Below are 21744 nucleotides of genomic sequence, written 5' to 3'. Positions count from 1 at the left end.
GCAGGTAATCTGTCTGCTGGTGGCAATAAACTAAAATCAGTTCTGATGTCAGCGGAGCCGTCTTCAAGGCTTTGGCTCAATGACATGAACGTCAACCCTTCTGCCCAACTGATGACACATGCATATACTCAGGTCCTACATGTCAGCACTTACACTTTAGAGGAAATTAGGCAAAGCGTTGAAATTAGCCAACATAATGGGCAGACATGATAGATCCTTACCTCTGTAATAATGAAGAAGTCATCTCCAGGCTCTCCCTGCACCACTATCTTCTCCCCATCCTCAAACTGGACTGGCTCCAGAGCATCAGCCACAGTCAGGCGCTCCCACTTATCCAAAGACTCTGTGAATGAAGCATGTTAAACTGTGAAACAGTGGACGCACAAACTCATATTTAAACAGTGTATGTTTCACGCTCACAGACACTCTCTTCACGGTCCTCCAGGGAAGTTGTGGGGATAAATCCCATTCCAGGCTAATCCGGTTATTCATCAGGAACCATTACATTTCAGATCCTTTGACTATTCCCTCGTTTCATGGAGGCCCAGGGAGCTTAAACACCTTAAAATTGAGCCCTAAGTCTGTTCTACTTACAGTGGCTTGTGGTGACAGAGATATGATTTATCCCCCAAAAGAATCTTTTACTCAGCAATAAGCTACGGTATGAGAGCGTGCTGAATGCAGCGTCCCTGCAAAAGTATTCAAACCATGAGAACATTTTAATATTTTGTGGCATTGCACCCACAAACGTAATTGAGATTTGATGTGAAACAACAAACTTTTGAACTAGTAAAATAGAAAAGCACACATTTGTTGTAGAGAGAAAGTAAAAACCTACAAAACATCCTGCTTAAAGTTTGCAAAAAGCCACATATGGATTATGCATCTTTACAACATAAAATATTGTAAAGATGCGTAACATTGGAAAAACAGAATGCTAACCAAATATTGCAATCAAGTTCTTTGTGATTACAATTTTATACATTTTCTGGGCTGCAACTAATTATTTTAGTAATCAGTTGATAAGAAAATGAGAACCTTTTTAATATAATATAAAAATCCACTAAAATGTACATACATGAAGAACTTAAATACAGAAAAATCTTTGCAAAAAGAGAGGCTGCTAACAACTTGCTACTGGGGTGGAAATTTGCCTCCAACAGGAATGGAACATCACATTAAACACTAACAAGTTTGTGGTTGCAAAAAGAAAAAAAAAACTCAAAAGGAAAGAGTACTTTTGAAATTAGACCAATTAAATAAATAAAACTTCACGTCTATTTAGTTCCTTTTACAACCAGCAAATTAGTGACCAAAATAGTGGCTAATTATAATTAAATATTTCCAAAACATTTTACAATAAAGCAGGATTTAGTGTCTAATGAATCAAGCCTGGAAAAAGGAAAATCCAATCAGTATTTTCTTTCAGTTTCTGGGAGATTTTTCAGCCAGTTGGTTGTTCCAACTGTCCAACCACAGAGACATTGACGTGGTTAGCCCGAGATATTCCTAGAAGCTGTTGGTTATTTCACAGAAACCAAAGTGGATAGTTTCTCATCTCTCTCGGAAAAAAAAAAAAATGCTTCGACCAAAAGAGGTTGAAGCCACGCAAAATTTGATGTTTAAGGAAGAACGATTGGCCGGTAATAACTGAGTATCTCCACACAGATGTTTGACCAGATGATCTCATCCTTCATTCACACTTCAGCAGATCAGTGTGGGCTAATCTTCCCCAGTCCTATCCATCTGCATGTGGAATGTGGCTTATCTGCACTGAAAACACTCCTCATCCTCAGCTTTGTCTAGATGAAAAGATGATTCCCTGTTTTTATTTGACTTAGACGCGAGTTAGAGGCGTAAAACTGCGGCGGGCTCTCTTTGTCTGGCAGCATTGTCTCCTGATGAGCTCACAAACTGATCCTGTTGTGTCTATTTATTTGTGTGTATAACCGTGTATGCATTTAGGATTAACTAGGATAGGCCTGGCAGTTTGGAGGTGTCCAGTGTCCTCTCCGGTGGGGCCATGCTGTCTGCCGGACCCAGATGGATGTCTTCTGTCTGGCTGCAAACTAAAAGGCAGCAGGTCCTGTAGAGAGGTGATCCTTAACGGCAAGGCAAGTAACACGATACAGAGATGTCTTAACTAAAGGAGCTACATTTTATGCTTCACGGAGCCTGCACCCACTTGGATCGGCTCGTTGTAAACATCCAGGGACCTCACTGCTAGGATGTTGAAGCCTGTTTAAGTGGGAGTGCGACAAATGTGTTATTTCTCACTTAACACCAAAACATCAAGGGCTTGCACCCAATTTTGTGGCTATCTCTGAAATCAAAGACAAACAAAAACACTACCGCCTCCTGTCCCTCTTGCATTTGACAGAGAGGCGAGCAGAGAGGCGAGCAGGGAGGCGAAGCAGCGGAAAGGGGGACTGAAGAGAGGTATTCTACCTCAACGAGGGAGGCGGGTTCTCGAATTCAAGCCTCAACAAAGCTGTCAAAAAGGGAGAATGAAAATAAAAAGAGCCGACTTCAGAGAGACAATCTCCTGAGTCCTGAATTGAGTGTATGTGTTTACTCACCCAGCTAATAACTCTGTACAGGGGGCACGGCCTTACCCTATACACCACACACGCACGATCAAGCCGATGGAGATGAGACGTCACTTCCAATTGCAACTCAATTCGAAAGTCAGAATGAATCTCATTCACCTTCCCTTTAAATCCAGTGGCCTGTGTATGCTCGGTGTTATCCAAATTCCAGCAGGAAAGAGAGGCTTATCCTAACCCCCTATACTTTAATTGTCCACACAGAGACATTACAGAGTGTGGCAGGCTTAAGGGTGAACACTGTGAGTAGATTAAGACTGTAAACACAGACCTTACTCAGCTATAGGCCCCGTGTGACAGCGTATGACTGTGTTTATGCAGGCTAGTCTATATGTTCATTTAACTGCCTCAACTCTGGATGTTGGGCCTTTTAAATCAACTTAGACCACAGGTTATTAATACTTGTGCAAAAGTACCAATTCTTTATTATAGAAGAAACAATAAACGACTTGTCTTAGTGTAAATTTCTTCATTAAAACCGCAAACCTCAATGTATTTCATGGAATTTTGTGATAAAGCAGTAAGAGGTGAATACGTATCATTTATAGCTTTCCAGTATTTTGAGAATAAAACATTGAGTGAGTCAGGCTGCCTGATGCGCAGCCGACTCTGGTTGAAATAGTAGGAACACCTTTAAGTTTTCTTTTTGAGAGAATGTGTAGGATCACAGTATACAATGAGGAATTTAAAAACAAATAATTTTAAAATTAAATCTTAAAGAAAGGGAGTCAGTGGTGTGGTGCCAAAACTGAAGCAATGTGTTAACTTTTTTTATACCAGTTAAAATGTATTCGACACATATAAGACTCAAATTTGATGAGTGCTGAGGGTTATTGGTTGTGCTGGATTTTAATTTGTAGCATTAAAAAGAAATGTAGCCCACATTTTCAGAATTTTATTTAGAAAATAAATTGAAAGGAATGTATATTTCCCACAATTTCACAAATTGCCCATGACCCATTAGAAAATCTTGAAGGCTTATGAATACTTGTAAAAGGCACTGTATTGAGCTAACAAATGCACTTACCAAGGATGGAGACCTTGCTGAGGAACTCTTCATACATCTTTCTCTTTCTCAGAGTACTTCCCTGTGAGACAAACAGAAAAAAACATTATCTGATCGATACAGTCCTAAATCAACTGGTAGCACAGCAGTTTCATTGTGCTGCTAAATACTGAAGTCATTCTTGGAGTGGCTCAGATTCAAAAAGCACATTCTGATTCATTTTGCAATGGCTTTTAGTTTTCTCTCACTTTCATCACTGAAGGATTAGCAAAAGCAAGTGTCAGCAAAACGGGAATTAAGTTTTTAATATCTAGAAATATTTGAATGGTTGTTACTTTTCTGGTTCCTGCATGAACATTTTTGCACTGGCTATCAATCACACAACAAGAAAAGTCCAGTGTCCATAAAAGTAAACTACAATACAAGGTTTTTTAAGATTAACGTGTCACAGTTCACGGGGTCATGCTTAGGGAGGTTTGTATGAGATATGGAGTAAAGTTTTATTGCGTGTGTGTCTGTCTGTGTGGCCCGCCCCACCCACCAGGCAGGGGACTTTCCCCTCCCTGGTTTTGCCATGAAAATCAGGTGCTTCCTGACAAGTCCAGACCCAGAGGACCCCTTCTCTAATTGTGTTTCTTCTTCACTGCACAGAGCCACTCAGGGAGAGTGGGAGAATAAAGAAAGAAAAAAAAAAAATCCGGTGAGGACAGGCGATCTTGTCCGACCCGTTTCTGCTGTTTGCATGCGGTAGGGATATATGTATTGAGGCTTGGGGTGTTTTCAGCACAAGTGCTTGAGTCCCACTGCTGCCTCTAATTTTATATAATTTCACATTTTGTCTTAAAAGGGGAGAAACTCTTCCCAAGTGAGTCAACGTCAAACTGAGGATCGTAAACAACTTGATTAAAGGAATTCTAGGCTGCTCTGCCTCCCTCCTGGATAAATGATTTGAGTGTGTGCAGGCAAGTCTGTTTTTAGTTCGGCCACTTATGTTTCACTGCTATCTGAGCAGGGACAACATTTTGAGGCTCTACTGTTGAACTTTCACATGCACACTGTGCTCCAACTTTTACAGCCTTTCTGCGAAGCTTAAGGATTCCAAATGATTGCCATGCAAACATAAAATGTATACAGCATGTCTGATTTATGTGAGTGCTGCAGGAACACCATGGTGGGCCCAAGTAATGTGAAGGATTTGCATTTCCAAAAGTTACCAAATAAAAATATGACACTACTGAATGTCATACTTTCTAGCAGCCGTCGTTATTGGCATCTCCCCTAATCCATCCTGTCTCCCTGGGAGGGCTTCAGCACACGACCATGTGTAAAAATGTCCTACTTCTCTTTGACCTACTGCCTTCACCATTTATGTGGTTAAAGATGAACCAGCATTTTTGTCTATTTGCCGTCTTTGAGATGGAATCATCAAAGGCTTGAGGTGTGGAGCCCAGCCAGACTAAACCAACTGTATCTTAAGCCCCATCGCTATCGCCTTCATCTCCGTCCAATGTGAAACATAACCGCTCCCTCACCCTTCATCGTTCCTTTTTCTTGCTATAATTTCCCCTTGTTTCCTTTCGTCTTGTGTTCTGTTTGTTGACAGTGGTCTGTCAGTTTGATAATAGCTTTGGATGTAACTGTGTCTGTTTAAATACCAAGATGACACAACAACGCTGGTATTGTATGACTGATGGCAACACAATGGGGAGAGTGTGTTTACTACAAGTACTGGTATTACATTGTTTGCTCAACTTTTGAATAAGGAAAGTGGTGGGATATATGGGTGTGGTGGAGTTTGAAGGGGCGCCTTGGCTTTGCTTTACAACATCAAATGAAATGTTACACATATACTGTGTCGTTAAAATGCTCATTGGTTAAAATTATTTATAATAAGTTTAATAATGTGATTTACTCTTTACTCTTCCAGGAATAAACTGTGGTTTTCAACTTTAAACCTTAAAAATCTGTAGCTTTCCCTCATCCTCCAGTCTCTGTACAAATCATAAAATATTTTACTAAATTACTACCTCTTTGAAAATTTTTTATAATTTTTTTAAAAGTAACAATCACCTTTAATCTTACACAGCTACACTATCATTTGTAAATCTACAGAGCTGCGATGCGGAGTTCCTCAGGGTTTCGTTGTGGGACCTGTCTTGTTTTTGTTATGAATTCTCCCATTAGGTCAGATAATTCAGCAGTTCAAAGATGTCTTTTTTTCTGACAAGACTGATTAAAAGGGATAAGGTCTGATTTTAAATGTCTTAGTTTAGGATGAATGTAAAAGAATTACAGCACTAAACAATCACAATTTAGAGATATTTTTCTTGAAAATAGATAACTTGACCAACATCAAATAACAATGTTATACATGTCTGTAAATAAATAATATCTGAACTGACAGTAGTATAGTCTTATAGTACTTGTACTACAGTACTTGTACTCTCTTTGACCAGTACATTGCATTTGTATCAGTTAATACTTTCAACATTTCAGCATTTTATTTTGAAGCATACTGCAAACATGCACTCCATTAAAGATGCTTCATCTGTAATGAACTTTGTCGTAGCTGTGATTTGATGTTTATTTACTTCAGCTTGCTTATGTTGTTTGATTCAGGGTACTCATCTGTTTGCTGTTGAATTCCCAGACAGTGTTTCCCTCCTCAGGGAAGACCATAATAATAGAAAACAGATCAGCTTGTTAGCACAAGCTTTCTTCACTTTAAACAAAACCCTGTAATCAATGAAAACATAAAATCATTTGTAGAGGCTAGTTCTGTGTACTACTTTGTGTAAAATTTTTCGCTTATTACATAATCAAGGATGTGTGTTGTTTTGCACAAAAGCATAATTGAAACATCTCTGACCTCCAGGCACCAATTACTTCACTAAGGGAAATAAGCCATATCTACAGAAAATATTTTAGGAGCTCATGTTATGTTATATTCACTTTTCTGTAGTACTGTCAATCAATTAAAAAAAAATTAATGAGGTTAATTAGATTCTGATGCTGTGATTAACCATTATTAACTACAATGTATAACTTTGTGAGTTCCTGCCGCACTCCAATTAAAATCAATTATCATTTTGTAGCAGAAATTGGCAACTGAGGTAAATCTACTACCCTACAAATGCATTCATGGTAGCAAACTTGTTCAGGGAACAACTGACAGATAAGATATGTCTTATTTTCTAGTTCTTGGGTGGGCTCCATTTCTGATGTTGCCCTGGGCAATTGCCCAGATTGCCCATGACTGGTTGTAAGTAATCAAATAATTATTGACTAAATCAATCAGAAAGTAGATCCAAGTCCATAGCTACGCTAGTCACTTCAAGCATCTGGGATGCTGAGGTGAGTAAATCTTCATTAGTACACACACAAATGCCTGCATAGCACAACAGGAGAAGAACATTAATGGGAAGGCTCTAACTGAGAGGAAAAAGCAGATGTCTCGAAGTCGGAAAGTCGAGTTTCCTCCACCATCTGTTGAAGCTCTATTGGCCAGACGCTTAACCCCAAGTTGCCTATCAATCAATGCTGGTGAATGTAGCTCTAGTGTGAAAAGAACACAATGTAACTTCAGTCAATTTATCTTGTCAATGGTCTCCTATTTGTGTAGCATTTATTGAAATTTTATAGCACTGGCACGTATATGTAATATACATGGCATCTCGAGAGTTTGGCAGTCATGTTACAGAATATTTCAACATCTCTTAAAAAAGGTGGATGCTTTCGTCAGCTAGAAATAAAATTTACTTTGCTTCACAACCAGACGTGTGCAAAGACAATGTTGTGTTCTTTAATGTAACCACATAAGTTTGCATGTTTTTGAATTGCCAGAGTAGGAATGAGAATGCTAATGAAATAATTCTGTGACAAATATATAAGTATTTTTTTTTACTGATAAAAAAGGGACCAGAGGGATTGGATTAAAGTAAGGTATATCCTAATACCACTGGGGGCCCTTGTGTTCTGATGAGTTCTCACTGTGTCTTAATGAACAGATTGTGTTTTTGTCCTAGTTGTGAGTCCTAATCTAGTTTTACTCAGCCGCATACATCCATCCATTTTAATTTCTTTCCTAATCATATTCGGGGTGTTTAGGAGACTGCATGCTCCCCATCAGTCCACTGGCTTGTCCAGCTAAATAACTCCAAAGAAACATCAGCACAAGTCTGTGCAATTCTACAAATGAGTTTGTCTTGAAATCAAATGGATCAGTGACAAGTGCTAAAGTGGTTAAATATTACTTTATCTTATAATTTGTAAATTATGAAGACAAAGAGGACGGGGGAGCAGATGTGAAAAAGTCAAACAAACAGCAGTGCCAATGCACATTTCAACCTCAGCGCTAACTAGCTGCAGACCCAGAAATTCAGCATAATTTTTTTCGCTGGGAAACACACATATTCTTACACAAAGAGAGAATGTGCATTGTGTTAGCCAAAGAAGCTGCCAGAATACCACACTTTGTAAAAAAAAAAAAAGCTTTACAAATCACTGACAGCAATAATTAACTACAGGTTTGTGTAATTGAATTCTGTTTTGAGTCCCGCCACCCCCCCTTCTATCTGCTGCTGCTGCTGCTGGAAAGAACGAAGGAATGAGAGCAGCGGAGAGCGAGAATCCTCTCAAAGAAAGGTTACCCGGGCAGATTGAGCCGTCACTTTAACTATGCGCTTAAGAGGTGACATGAGTGCTTGGCAGATTGTTGCCAACTTTACAATGAGCTTAAATTCCACTTCTCAAAGAGAAAAAAAAAACCTTCTTCCATCTCCATGAGCTCTGTTTGACATAAAACAGAATTTTCACTGCTGCCGATGGCAAAGTTTAGATACACACAGGAATTAGGAAGGTTAATTGGTGTCTGACTAATTTATTTGAAATAAAATGTTAGGAACGTCTGAAGTAATGTTTAGCTGGACAAGGAGGTCTTACAGAGACATACTCAGACATGTGCAATAATTAGTCATTCTTACAGAACAAAAATATGTCTGAGTCTGACAGCCAGGGCAGAGCACCTAATGTTTCCACTTTAAACATTTAGACATTCCTACTAGATAAGCTCCTGGAGTGGGAAGTGCATGTACAGGGCTGACCCTTTCTCTCCTCCTCAACCCCCCCTCACACACTGCTTTTACTTTTTTCGCTTTCTTCATCTAAGAAAGAAGAAAGAAGACCTAGGGAGATATTAAAATGGGAGGATGGACTCCTGTGTGTGCATACATGTGTCAGAATGTCCATGTAAATGAAAGCAGGTGCTGCAAGTGTTTAAGGAGTTTTAAGTGGCTAAGTAGGAGGAAATATTGGAAGCAAATGAGCATGAAAGATTAGTGTTGAGGACCTACTGCAGAAGATCTTAAATGTGCCCACATATATCATACTTGCAGGACTTCAGTATTAAATTACAGTATGACTGATGTTTCTCTGCATTTTTATGGTTTAGTGCAACTTTTATCTTCATTAAAATGTCAAATTTTGGTCAATTTTAAACTACAAATGATAAAAGTTCAAAATGTTTCTCAGTCAATTTTGTTTTTAATATGTGGAAGTGTTTCATATCTCTTAAACTTTTCCAAATTTTGTCCCATTATAACTAGAAGCTTAGAAAAACGTATTGCAATTTTATGCTGGAAAGTAACACATTGTATGCAGAATGCATACAAGAATGATTTAATAAAAAAGGAAAACTATACAAATTCACTAGTCTCAATCATTTTGCAAACTCTAGTAGGTTTTCTTCCAGGACTGTCCTGGTTTTAGCTCCACCTATTGTCTCACCTACTATGTCCCTGTTAAACTAAAACCTTTGCACAGCATGACATTGCCATGTGTAACCACAGGAATGGTGTGTTCCAGTGATGTGTATTTACACTGAGATTAATATACACATCCATGCTGGTTGCATGGATTTTATTTAGGAGCATGAAAGCAAAGAGATAAAGAGACAAATGTATGCAACATTTTTGTATTTTCCTGAAGTTGTGTCATTTTCTGTCCACTTAACAATAAGACAAAACTTGTGTTGATCTGTTGAATAAATTCATTAAAAGTTCATTGAAGTTCTAATGTGACAAAATCTGAAATAGTTTAATCTGAAATAGTTCACAGTACATTTGCAGGGGATTCTATTCGCAATTTAATGAGAGTTTGATATTCAATTAGTTAGAACAAATTTAATTTATTGTATTTTATTGTGCTAAAATGTGCTCTGGTGTGTAACGATATTGTTTTTTGATGTTGGAGATTTGGCCAATTCAAAGTAATTATAACAGCAACAGTGGCTTCATCCAAACTGCTCAGCACTCAGTATGTTACTTACCATGAGGATGCGGCGGTAGCTGTCCCTGTCAATGCCCCACAGTTTAAGATCTGTTTTGGCCTTGACAGTGGCAGCTCTTGGAGTCCCATAGATCAGGGCCAGCTCGCCAAAGCTTCCTCCCTCTCCGATATTGGTCACCAGCTCACCATTCACATAAACCTGCAGAGATAAAAAGAGAAAGGAAGGATGGACAGGCCATGAGATTGTCAGCTTCAAAGAGTACTGACAAATCAAAACCAGTTGCACTCTAACCTTTTGCACACAAAGCTATCGACTCTTTTATTCTACTCTAACCCTTCAAATGAGATCCTCTAAGGGAATCCATCCCATCTATTTCTTCACTTTTCTCTCCAGTCATCTGAAAGAGACCGAGTTAGACAGATGTGTAAAACAGGTCTATGCTCAAGTCAAACTCATCCACACTCCCTCGCTTACGTCCAGACCTCTATTTAGGCCAGCTGGTAGAGCTTTAAAGACAATACAACCTCAGTGAGGCCATCTCTGGGGCTGTTACAGTTTCAACTGTCAACACGCTATCCACTATCTTGTTGACTTAATAACACAGGGAGGCAGGAGGGAGGGAAACAGAAGGAGGGTTTATTCCTTTGCTCTTTGCTATGAATTGCGAAAATAGTTAGAAGACATTATTCAGACTCTAAGGGAAACCACAGGGGACCCATCCGTCACCATATGCTGGATTCTGTTCAAAGGGATGCAGAGTACTGACTGTGGTTACGTCAAGCTTCGAAGAACAATTATCCGAACGTTGCAAAAGCGTTACATCAGAGCAGAACGGTGGTGGTGTTTTTACGACAGTTTCCATTCCTGTTCCCAGGTGGCAATTATTTTGACTTAACTGTTGTACTAGCAAACTTTTATTCAGATCCCTGGAGTAATCGAGTAAATTTGAGGTTTTGGTAACAGTAAGTGCAGCTCCATAAAGAAAGTTTGAAATAAAGCATGTTTTGCAACTTTTACAGACTAAATATGACCAGAGAGTTGTGTGGCTGGTTGAACATAAGAAACAAACTCAAAATTTATGAGGAGAAAGCATGAATTTGTTCTTAGAGTTACTTTGTTTGCAAAAAAAAAATAAAATTAGTTTAGGTTGAAAGTATCAAGCCTGCTATTTTACAAATTTCTTATATGCTGGTTTCTCTTGGATAAGAGACGGTGCCTAAAAGTAAATAGATTTGTGTGTAAACATAAGGGGGATTACATTAGTAGCAACTTTCAGGCAGTTTATGAGTCGCTGGCTAATTTACACCCCAGTCTAATGAGAGACATCTTCACTCTCTCGCACTGTTCTTGACGTAGTTTAGTGCCAGGGTTGTGGCTGGGAGGCAGCCGCTGTCTGTAAGGGATGGAAGAGAGGAATATGAGGTGAAGTAGATGTAGAAGAGGGCGAGGTTTGGCAAAGAAGGGAGGTGAGCTTGAGGATAGTCTTCCCACAGCTTGGATGCAGGCAAAAAAGAGTCTGTGGGAGCAGATTCAGTGGTGAGCAGGACACATCTGGTTTAACACATTGAAGGAGGAGCAATCAAGGCAGAGCAAAGCTGCAGCTGTGGGGACGCTGCAGCTGTTGAGTCGAAACAACTTCATGGAAAACTTTAGGAACAAGTGGAAATATGACAATTTAAGTTTGGGATATGTAAAAATTAAATGCAAAAGACGAAAGTCAAAAATACAGAAAGAAATCTAAAAGCTTAGCATGGAGGAATTCTGACTATATAATTCACATTTGTGGTGAAAATTTTACAATGTTTTAAATCACGCTTACATTTCTTTATAGACTATAATGTGAAATGTATCGGCTCACACATCCAAATGATCAAGGTGTTCCAATCACTTCCACGACAAGAGGTATAGAATCCAGCTAATTGGTATCCAGACTGCTTGTACAATCATTTGTGGAAGTACATGTCACCTACAGTGAACCGTGAAACCGCAATAGAATATTTTCTTTATAAATATTCCAAATTAAAAACAATGTTAAAAGCATCTCCAATGGGAGCAATGGTTATATAGTTCCAAACATGGCTTTTGATTAGCTCAGGATCAGTCTTTAGAGTGCTTCATGGAGTGGCTTCCAAGGCCAGGCAGCTGTTTCCTAACCTTATATCATCAGGTGCAAAGCAAAGCCTCCGACTGGTGAATAACACAACACCACTGGCCTGAGGAGCAGTGAGATATGTTCTCTGGGTGGACAAATCAGCTCCAGCTACATGGAACATGTTGCAAACAGACTGGAAATTAAGTGAACATGATTCACTGAGCACTTTTAAGTCCAGACTGAGAGCACTAGAGATGATTCCTTAAATTGTGAATGTTTTTAATAATCATTTGTAAGGCATTTTTAATTTCAATAGGACTTTCGTGGTTAAATGTATGTAAAACTTTTTTTTTAAAAACCCCTTTCTCCAGGCTACTTTTAAATTGGACTACGACTTTTACACAGAACAATATCTCAATGGGTTTATTTTGGCTTCACCATGTCCTTGTCTGCCTGACAGAAACCAGAGACAGTGTTGAAACAGTTCCTGTTGAGCATGATATCTTACAGGAGTAATAATCAAATTTCTACTTAAGTCCTTATCTTCTATCTAAATACACTTTATGAATAAACACAAAAACTCAATGTTTTGGGCAAAATTATGGCTCACTTCTCTTTCACATGAATCTCAGTATAGTTTAGATTACTTATCTAATCACATCAATAAGTCAATGTGAAACAATGCCAGTCAAAACAGCAAGATTAGAAGCCATTTAAATTGTGGTTGTTGTATCAAGGCACCATCTCAGGGCTTTGCTTCCTACTTTCAATTTAGGATGGATTCCTGATGTTGGAAACCTTTAAAAAACCTCACCAACCTGCCTCTCTTCTCTTATCCAGCTTTTTTTGCTGTAAACTGATAAGGTCACTTCCTGTTTAACGTTCCATCAGCTCCTGTTTTATCTCTCCACTTAAGTTTATCGGTTGGTGTCAGGCTCGCAAAGACAATAGATCTTCTCAATTTGGGAACCGTCACGGGGCGCTCACCTCTGAAGCGCCATGTTCAGATTGTCATCAGACCAGAACCAGACTTTGAAGAGGACAAAACATGAGGGCAGCTCAACAAACCAGCTCATCTGCAGGGGTGCAATTTTGTCGTGACATGACTGGAGAAGTAAGGTTTCTTAAACCGGGTCACAGTCTTGTTTTACGAACTATCTTTAAAAAGAGGGGAATGGAAATTGACTGGTAAAATTCCAACTGGAATACCTTAGAATATATTTTTTGTCTGTTTTTCTTTTAATATCAGAAGAATTGACTAAGTGAGAGGACGCACAGAGATACAAAAAGGTGTTTCGAAGAAAACTGTATTTTCAACGATGGTTGGAAGAGAGCATCCCTTTCAACAGATAACAGGAAGGCTAAATGTATCACACCAAAAGGTCCGATTTAACTTTTTCAATTTTTAAGCTCTGTTTGTCACTGAACATGTCACATGTTGGAAGTTTTTGACACAATGTGAAGATCTGCATTCTCTAAGAATACACATGACACTGCTGTTTTTGCAATGGTAGTTGTGCAAATCGCTAATATCAGAGCTAAACTTGTTTTAATAATTTAAAAATTACTACGAACTTATCTAAAAGTGACTAGTCTCTTACAACCTTAACCTCACGGTATTAAAGCTAAAAAACAAAAAAACAGAGTTTTGCAAAGAGATAAAAAAATTCTAATTAGTGTATCTAATTAGTGTGTAAAACATATGTTACATTTAACAGTGTTTATCCCACTGCTAAATTGGGTGGGATAAACAACCTGTAAAAATTTTGCCTCAACATTTCAAAGACATCTAGACATTATCAGAGATGTTTGTGACATTTTATCACCATCTCATCCACATGTTCCTGCTGTTCGGACAGCAGCTTTTTGCTTGAGGTTGTGTGTTTGTGTGTGCCAGACACTTACATCCACTTCACCTTGGTCAATCACATAGAAGTTGTCTCCTTCATCACCTGAAAAGGAGAGAGGAATCATTAGTTAGTAGCAATAAAAAAAAAAAATTAACAGGCATACAATCTAGCTTACTTTGTTATTTCCTATACAAGGTTCTTGACAAATAAATCCTGAATTATATATTAGATAGTAGTAGGTCTGGACTGGACTCAAATGCAGACTTGTTGGAGTAAAACTGAATCTTACTGTTGTACGTATCCAAATTGAGCTATAATTTTAAACTAAAATTGTTTAAAAATACCAAAGGACACAAATAACTTAACTCTTAAAATAATAACAATGCAAAATTGAAGGTCTGTCTGATTTGTTTATTTCCCAAAAAGAAATAAAACAAATGAAAGAACAGTTCCAGTACTTCAGGTCCTTATAAATAAAATGACTTCGAGCTTCTGGGTAGTGCTAAAAGTACTACTGCCTTATTGAGAATACGTATTTCATAGGCCATGCCAATAACTTTGTGCAAATGTGCTCTTGCCAGCAGAAAGTTGCAGCAATGACAGTATTCATTACTTTGGTTTAATAGCGGAAACTTTGAAACATAAGTGTCTGAACATGCAAAGCTTTAACACCTCAGTGGGTTGGAAGAGAACAGTGTCTAACTACAGGTGGTTGCTTCATTCATTATGGTCTTTATATTACTGAAAACTATATTTATACTTTAAAAGCAACATTCAATCCATAAAATGTGGTCGAATTGCATCACTGTCATAAAAAAAAGCTGTGCTTTTAAGGTAAACTCTCAAAGAGAGGAATGGGGTATGTGATTGATGTATTCTAAAAGCATCTCTGGACAAAACAGTAAAACATTTAGAAGAAAAAGTAGGCAAAGTGAGTAAATGAGACATATTTTGAACTGCAGCCTTTTGGCACAAGTAAGATGCAACTTTGAGTGTATTTTTGATCTAAGTTTACCTGAAGACTTAAAGTGTGGAGAGGACCATGTGAGTAAAGTTCACATAAGTTCACAGGGCTAATTAATTCTGGGAGGGTTGGAGGGCTTGTTAATCATAGTGCCCTATTTGTCACACGAAATGTTCGTTGTCTGTCTGAAAGCCTACCCCTGAAAAGACCCTAAAGAGCCATGGACACACACATATTCTGGCAAACCTGCTGCAACCTGGCCCTGCCATAATTTTTCTTCTTTCTCTCTCTTTCATCTCATCTATCCCTCTTTCAATTTCCTCTAACTGTGTCTGTCTTTTCTTGTACTCTTCCTGTCTTTTATCACTTTGGTGGCCAGCCCTTTGTTTTGTGTCTTTCACTTGAGAGTGCAGGCAAATATTTAACCAGAACCTGCACTCACAAACACACACAGATATACGTCCTCACACAAGTTGAGATACCTCATGTGGCCTTGTTTCAACAGATTAATTTTTATATATACTAATAATGAACCAAAGGACAACATGTGTTATGTATTTGATCTCCAGGCTGCTGTTATACCCAAAGTACCAATATTAATGGTTTAGAAGAATAATATTAAGAGAATAATTGATTAAGTAGTAGTATGTTTCAATCGTTTTGCATTTATTAATATTGAAAAACATGCACGCTTTAATGACACAAGCAACTTATAGCTCACTATTGGATACAGCTTTATTAGTGTGCGTCTTAATTGAGACATTTATACAGAAGTCATAATACTACAGAAATTTTGATTAATTTCTGTCATCTATAAACAGGCTACATTTAACAATTTTACTAGCATCTCAATCTACTAAAAATGAAAAAATAGTGCAATACATAGTTTTATTTTTTAAATCCTGGGTAGGGTTTATATAGTATAAGTAGCTAGTAGTAAGGTTGGTTTTGTTGAAGCACTAAAGTAGTCTAAACACTAGCTATGACATCAGCACTTTATACAGTGCACTTTTGGTGTATATAAGAATGGGTTGTCTGGGTCAGGGGGCCCTGCATAGTAAGACTTATTATCACCAAATTAGGGCTGATATACTCCCAAAAGCTGTTTTAAGAGGTAGGTGGGAGGCACCAGCAGTTATCCTTCACTTAGTGTCTGTTTATGATTTCTTTAGTTTTTTTTCCGTTTTTTTTTTTTTTTTTTTTTGAGTACTCTACAGCTGTAACACCAGGTGATTTTGTGCAGGTGTAAACATGACATTATCTAAAGTGGGGGATTGTCAAGAATGTGTGTTTTTTGGTGTTTTAAAAATATGTGATTAAATGTCTGTGTTTGATAGGATTTTCAAAGAGGGAAATACAGAAAAACACGCAGTCTGGTTCTCCTGGTCTGTTTTTCTTCCAAGGCTAGGGATGATTACTGTGCAGGTTTCTCTGTAAAGCAAGTGGGAGCAAGTGGTGCATGTTTGAGAGGAATGTGTGAATAGGGCAATGAGGGGAAAAGGGAGTGGTAAGAAAAAAATAAACATGGTCAATGGTGGCAGTGCAACTGATGTATACTTTGAGATAAATCTATTGTGGATAATCAGTAAAAGTAGTGGTGTCTTAATTGCTTCCTTTCCATTTAAGTGGTTTAGTGGTTCAAGTTTATGATAATAGACCATCTATTATCATATCAAGGAGCTAGCACTAAAATAGATTCTGTACATTGTTCATCGCCAGTCGTCATTCTAATTTCATAAAAATTTCAAACCTATTGTTCTCGACTAGAATTCTGTGATTTAAAAGAACTAATATGGGAAAGTACATCAAAAACACAAAAGTTTTCACATCCCTTTAACTTTTAATTTTTTTTACATCATGACTAATTTAATTTGTTGAAATGTTTTTTTTTTTTTTGTGAAACTGATTTTTGTCTGGAAGGTGCTACATGAATCAAAAATAATGGTAAACTTCTATGCACGTTATTTCCTTACTTTTACGCCCACCAGCTGAGTGCTTGTGGAAGAAAACCCATATTACGGATCCCCTACCCTGCTTTAAGTCTGGAATCAGAGACTAGAAGGCAGAACATTTGCAGTAGCCTTCAATATGTGCATGTCTTCTGACTTTCTTTCAGAAGTGTTTTTTATTTATCCAACTTTCATAAAAACAGATTTGATAGATCAAGTCAATAGGGTGGGTGGCCATGTTTTGGTAGGTTTGCAGTTGTGCCATTATCTTTCCATTTTCACATCATTAATTATGATCTATGAGATGCTGAAAGTTTAGGAATATTTCTTTATTACCAAACCCTGCTTTCAACATGTCCACAACTATTCAGTGTTTTGTTTTCATTCATCCCACAAAATCCCAACATGATCAAACATTAAAACGTTCCAGAGTTAGAATACTTGTGCAACACACATATGCAAATGTTCTCAACCTGTCATACAAAATCATATTTTAACAAAATATTTTCCAATCAAATTGTTTGTACTAACCTTGTTGGATGACCGTTTCCCCTGCAATGTGGGTGACAGGGAACATGGCATCGAATATGTCACTGCAGAGAAACAGGAAAAAAGGAAACAATTAAAACACACATGCTTTCATTCTGTACATTGTATTTCTTGATTTCATTATAAATTCCATATGCAACACTTTCAAAACTGCATCATAAACTTGCAACATGAATGTTTTTCATCATTCTCTGAATGCGACCGAATACACACTATCCCCAGTTAAAGCGATCATAAAAAACCCACTCAAATACAGTTTCACAATTCATGAATTAACATTTGTGAAATAAGTTGTTATGGTTGTCATATGAGAAATCCATCAAAGGCAGTCAAATGTTTCCGCCACTAAGTCTGGATTTCTGCACAATACAGGTACAGTACGTGGGCCAGTTTATGGCTGTTTTGTTTCAGCTTATGATCAAAGTGCGTATCTCTGAGAGCATCTTCCTTCAGAGGCACAGAAAAAACAAACAAAATGACAACTGAACCCAAGTACCCGATTTCTGCTCCAGCCCGCCAGGTAAAAGCGCCTGTTAGACGGCTGCTAATCACACAGTTTAAATGCATGAGGCCTCAGAAGATTAGAGCGCCACTGTTGAAATGTGATGGGACAAAAGACATTATCCTCCTCTCTGGGTGTCTCTCCCCTCCAGGGTGTATTTTTATAAGTAATCAGTTGCATATCATTTGTCTTATAGAAAAAAAATACAAGAAAAAAAAACAATAAACAAAGATCAATTTTATCAAAGACAAAAACTGTGTCTTTGTGAATTTGGGGCAAGTTTGAGCTTGCTCTGAGTTATGTCTCTCTATGTGTGTGTGTGTGTGTGTGTGTGTGTGTGTGTGTGTGTGTGTGTGTGTGTGTGTGTTTCATTGAATCTGCATGTTTAAGCCAGTATGTCTGAATCTGAGTTCATATAATCCAAACACAGGTTTGGACAAAATTATGTGTGGGAGAGGGGTAACTGCATGCTTCTTGACCTGCAGCACACAAAATACACATAAAACACAGGACGGGGGGGGGAACTATATGTCAACAGCTGTTACGTGGAGATCTAAGGATGTCAGTGAGTGGTTTGGAAGGGAACGTACCATGCTGGTATTTATTTATGTGACACAGAATAGAAAACAGACTTAAGAAAGTGGATTTCAGCCAAATGCACCCACAGGTAAGGCCAGTACATTGCAGCTGGCCATTGACTCACATATACACACAAACACACACACACACCCACTGGAGGAAACACTTACACAAGCACAAAAAAATCATGCTTGCTCTTTGAAGTGTAGAAACCCAAAAATAAAAAGATAAACAACCACCATACAACATGTAAAGAAGTTATAAATTGAATGCAAGCCGTTGGTGCAGCTTTGCATGTCGGCACACTATTAACACACATTGGGACAACAACAACAAACTTGTAGACAGGGATTTTTGATGAAAACGTCCTAAATGGCAAGATGACACAAGAGCTCGAACACTTTGATGGGGATTAGTCAGAGCAACATCTGCAGGACTGCCCTCAGTTCTCCTCACATCTGTGACCACCTGTGGTTGGTGTGACTGCTTGAGCAAGGAGCTTGGGGCAATCAGTTTCAGGTCTCAGCTAAAGATGAAACTAAGTTTTTTGGTTTATTTTTTAAACTGAGAACTAGGCTGGTCACTAGAATCATTCCTCATCTGGCTTATTTGAAACTCAACATCACTGAATGTAAGCTACCTAAGCACCACAAGATCACACTAAAAACCACATTCTTCACTGTGGATGATTTGTACTGAGCCAGAATGATTCATTTTTTAAGAAAAAAAATGAAGTCAGTACAAGCAACAATGTTCTGGATAAAACCAGGACAACAAATGGCCAGACAAGAGTCATGTTCCCTTTTGTAAGGCTGGCAATTAATTTCAATGCAAAGCCATCGAGAGTGTGTCATCAATAAACTGCAAGAGCAACAAAGAAAACCAAACCTGACTTTAAGTAATTACACTTGACCACCTCTTTCTTTCAGTGCCCCACCTCTCTGCATCCATTTAGTGTATGCATCAGAGAGTACAACAAAGAAAGTCATGATGGTAATTACTTCCCCCTGTCTCCACCCACCTCTCTATTCTCAGTCACCTTTCTCCCTTCCTATACTCTCTGAATGCCCCCCTGCTCTTCCCTTTGATTCATTTCTGCCCAACACTTTACTCCCCACCCTTCTGTCCATTCCCCCTCTCCATGTGTCCTAGAAGAAGTGATTAATCTTGTCCTTTCCGCTACCTGTTGCTCCCGCCTGACCTTATGAAAAGGCAGAGTAACTCAACCAACAATGGATGTGCTGTTCAGACAGAGACAGATAGAAAAACAGGGAGGCAAAGACACCCAGCAAAGAATGGTGATGATGGTAGTGAGGCTATAAAGTTCTTTCCAATTTGCAACCTCCGTAAAGTCCCTGACCCACACAATCATATATCACCAAATTCAAACATATAGTGTGTGCACAATGGCATTAAGGATTAATCAATTAAGAATTTAAAAATGTGCAAATTGTGAAGCTACTCATAATGCCAGACTAAAATACTGTTGCCTGCTGTTGCAACTTGCACTTTACAACAAGTGTGTGTATCTATGCATGTAATGTGAAAGAGGGACAGGAACATTTTATTTTTGCCCTCCACAATAGCTTATTAGTGTTCTGCAACACTCATAATATAGTTTTTAGCTCGGGGCATTTCAGTCATTAATGAAGTCTAATCAGGCTTGCTTATTGTGGCTGGATTGCTTGTTGTTATTCCAGGTTGGCAGTGACAGCCGCCCTCTCTCCTTCACCTCCTACTCCGCCGCCCTCCTCCAGTCTCTCTTGCAGCACAGCTGTTTATTTGTTCAGCAGCAAACAGCTTATCTTTTACATTACTATGTCAACAGACGGCGCTGCCATTATTCCATTAGCACCAAACAGTCCCTTTGACGCTGCCGCGTGCCGCCTGTTCTTTGGGTTTCTAAATGACCCGCAGAATGTTGACTAAAACAGCCAATCCAGACTCATCAGTCCGTTTGGGTGGAAGAGATTTTGTAATAAGCAGAACAATCAACAGCTTCACCGCGTATTGGGAACTTCCCTGTTTTTCAGGCCGTGTCTCAGCTTGGCAGCGACGTGCCACTGGTTTGGCTGTGTTTATGCCATGAGGGCCTGAAGGAGTAATTTTCACTGCCACTGTTGATTCCAATTCGTTGTGCTGATTGTGCCGATTCTGCACAATACTCTTTGTTTTGCCAGCATAAACAATACCAAGAAAAAGGCGATGGGCTGAGATTTGAGAAGTTCCACTACAGACCAAAAACAAACAAAGCTGTCTAATATGCATATAGAACAAACTGCATATTTTATTAATGTGGTAATTTTGAAACATCTTTTTGTGGTTTATATGCTCCTGAATGTTAAAAAAGCCCCCGTTAACTACACTTTATCCAGAATCAAGAGTTTTCTGCACATTTTCAAAAACCTAAGTGGCAGCTCACCATGAATACCACACAACTACATGCAGATATTTCTTTGACAGTTGTTACAATTAGCTAGCAAAACATTTAAGGCTTGACTTAATTCACAAATATGGCCAAGCAAACATAAATTAGACTTCTACTGATAAGTGGAGGTAAAAAAAAAAAGTTAGCTGGAAAACAGCTTCATGAGAGCTGACTAAGAGCTGCAGTTTAATGTCCAGTTCAAATTTGTGCTCACAAAGCCAAAGTTACCCACATGGAACAACCAACTCACACCACCTTCAGCCATCCTGTTAGTGTAGGTACAATCATTTTGCTTTCAAACTGCATTTTCAGTTATATGACCTTTCAAGTAATCACATGCAACAACATCCTTACATGTAGACAGATACCCTGTTAACACAGATAGAGTGAGATGCTCAGAAAATAGGGAGAAAAAAATAATTACAAAGTGTTGAATCATTCCGTGGAAATATTTATGACATCAAAACTTGCGGCACGCGGTCCTATTCATTCTGGAGACCAACATTTATAAAGAAAAAAAATCATTATAAGGCTACTGCCCCTTGTTTTTGTTCTGCCACTCAGGACTATGCAAAGAGTGTTAAATGGTAAAAACAAAAATCACAACTGCAGCCCATTTCTTAAACAACTGTTTATCAGAACAAAGTTAACAAGAAAATAGGCACATGGTTATGTTCACACAAATCTAGGGATTTATCGGTTTGGATTTCACTTGGTGTGAGTGACTGTGTGGAGTCACAGTGTAGAAGAGAAAATCAAGCTGTCTTAACACAATTGTTGTCAAAACTAGAGCGATATCATATTTAGCAGCACAAGTTTTCAGCTAATACAATTTTTCTTCATCAACATAATTTGTAAGGCTGATGGTGATACTATGTCTTAACTCTGGATTTCAGGGCTGTCAGATAGACAAATCCTCATCCAGCATTTCAA

The 21744-nt window shown here is 38.4% G+C and overlaps 1 protein-coding gene across 4 annotated transcripts in view; it reads right to left on the bottom strand.

The window, feature by feature from the left end:
* The window catches only part of prkar1b (protein kinase, cAMP-dependent, regulatory, type I, beta), a 63722-nt gene that overhangs the window by 9483 nt on the left and 32495 nt on the right, over positions 1-21744 (bottom strand). For all 4 annotated transcript variants that reach the window (XM_055036062.1, XM_055036065.1, XM_055036064.1 and 1 more), the window contains 5 exons: positions 17285-17346; positions 13896-13942; positions 9938-10096; positions 3634-3694; positions 222-343 (listed from right to left, as the gene is read on the bottom strand). In XM_055036062.1, coding sequence (XP_054892037.1) covers positions 222-343; positions 3634-3694; positions 9938-10096; positions 13896-13942; positions 17285-17346 — 451 coding nt within the window. The remainder of the gene's footprint in view (positions 1-221; positions 344-3633; positions 3695-9937; positions 10097-13895; positions 13943-17284; positions 17347-21744) is intronic.

This window comes from Poeciliopsis prolifica, unplaced genomic scaffold, assembly GCF_027474105.1.
Source record: "Poeciliopsis prolifica strain line A6 unplaced genomic scaffold, Auburn_PproV2 SCAFFOLD010, whole genome shotgun sequence".
Classification (NCBI taxonomy): domain Eukaryota; kingdom Metazoa; phylum Chordata; class Actinopteri; order Cyprinodontiformes; family Poeciliidae; genus Poeciliopsis; species Poeciliopsis prolifica.
The sequence above is the reverse complement of the archived record's forward strand: the minus strand, read 5'-3'. Positions and strand labels throughout refer to the sequence as shown.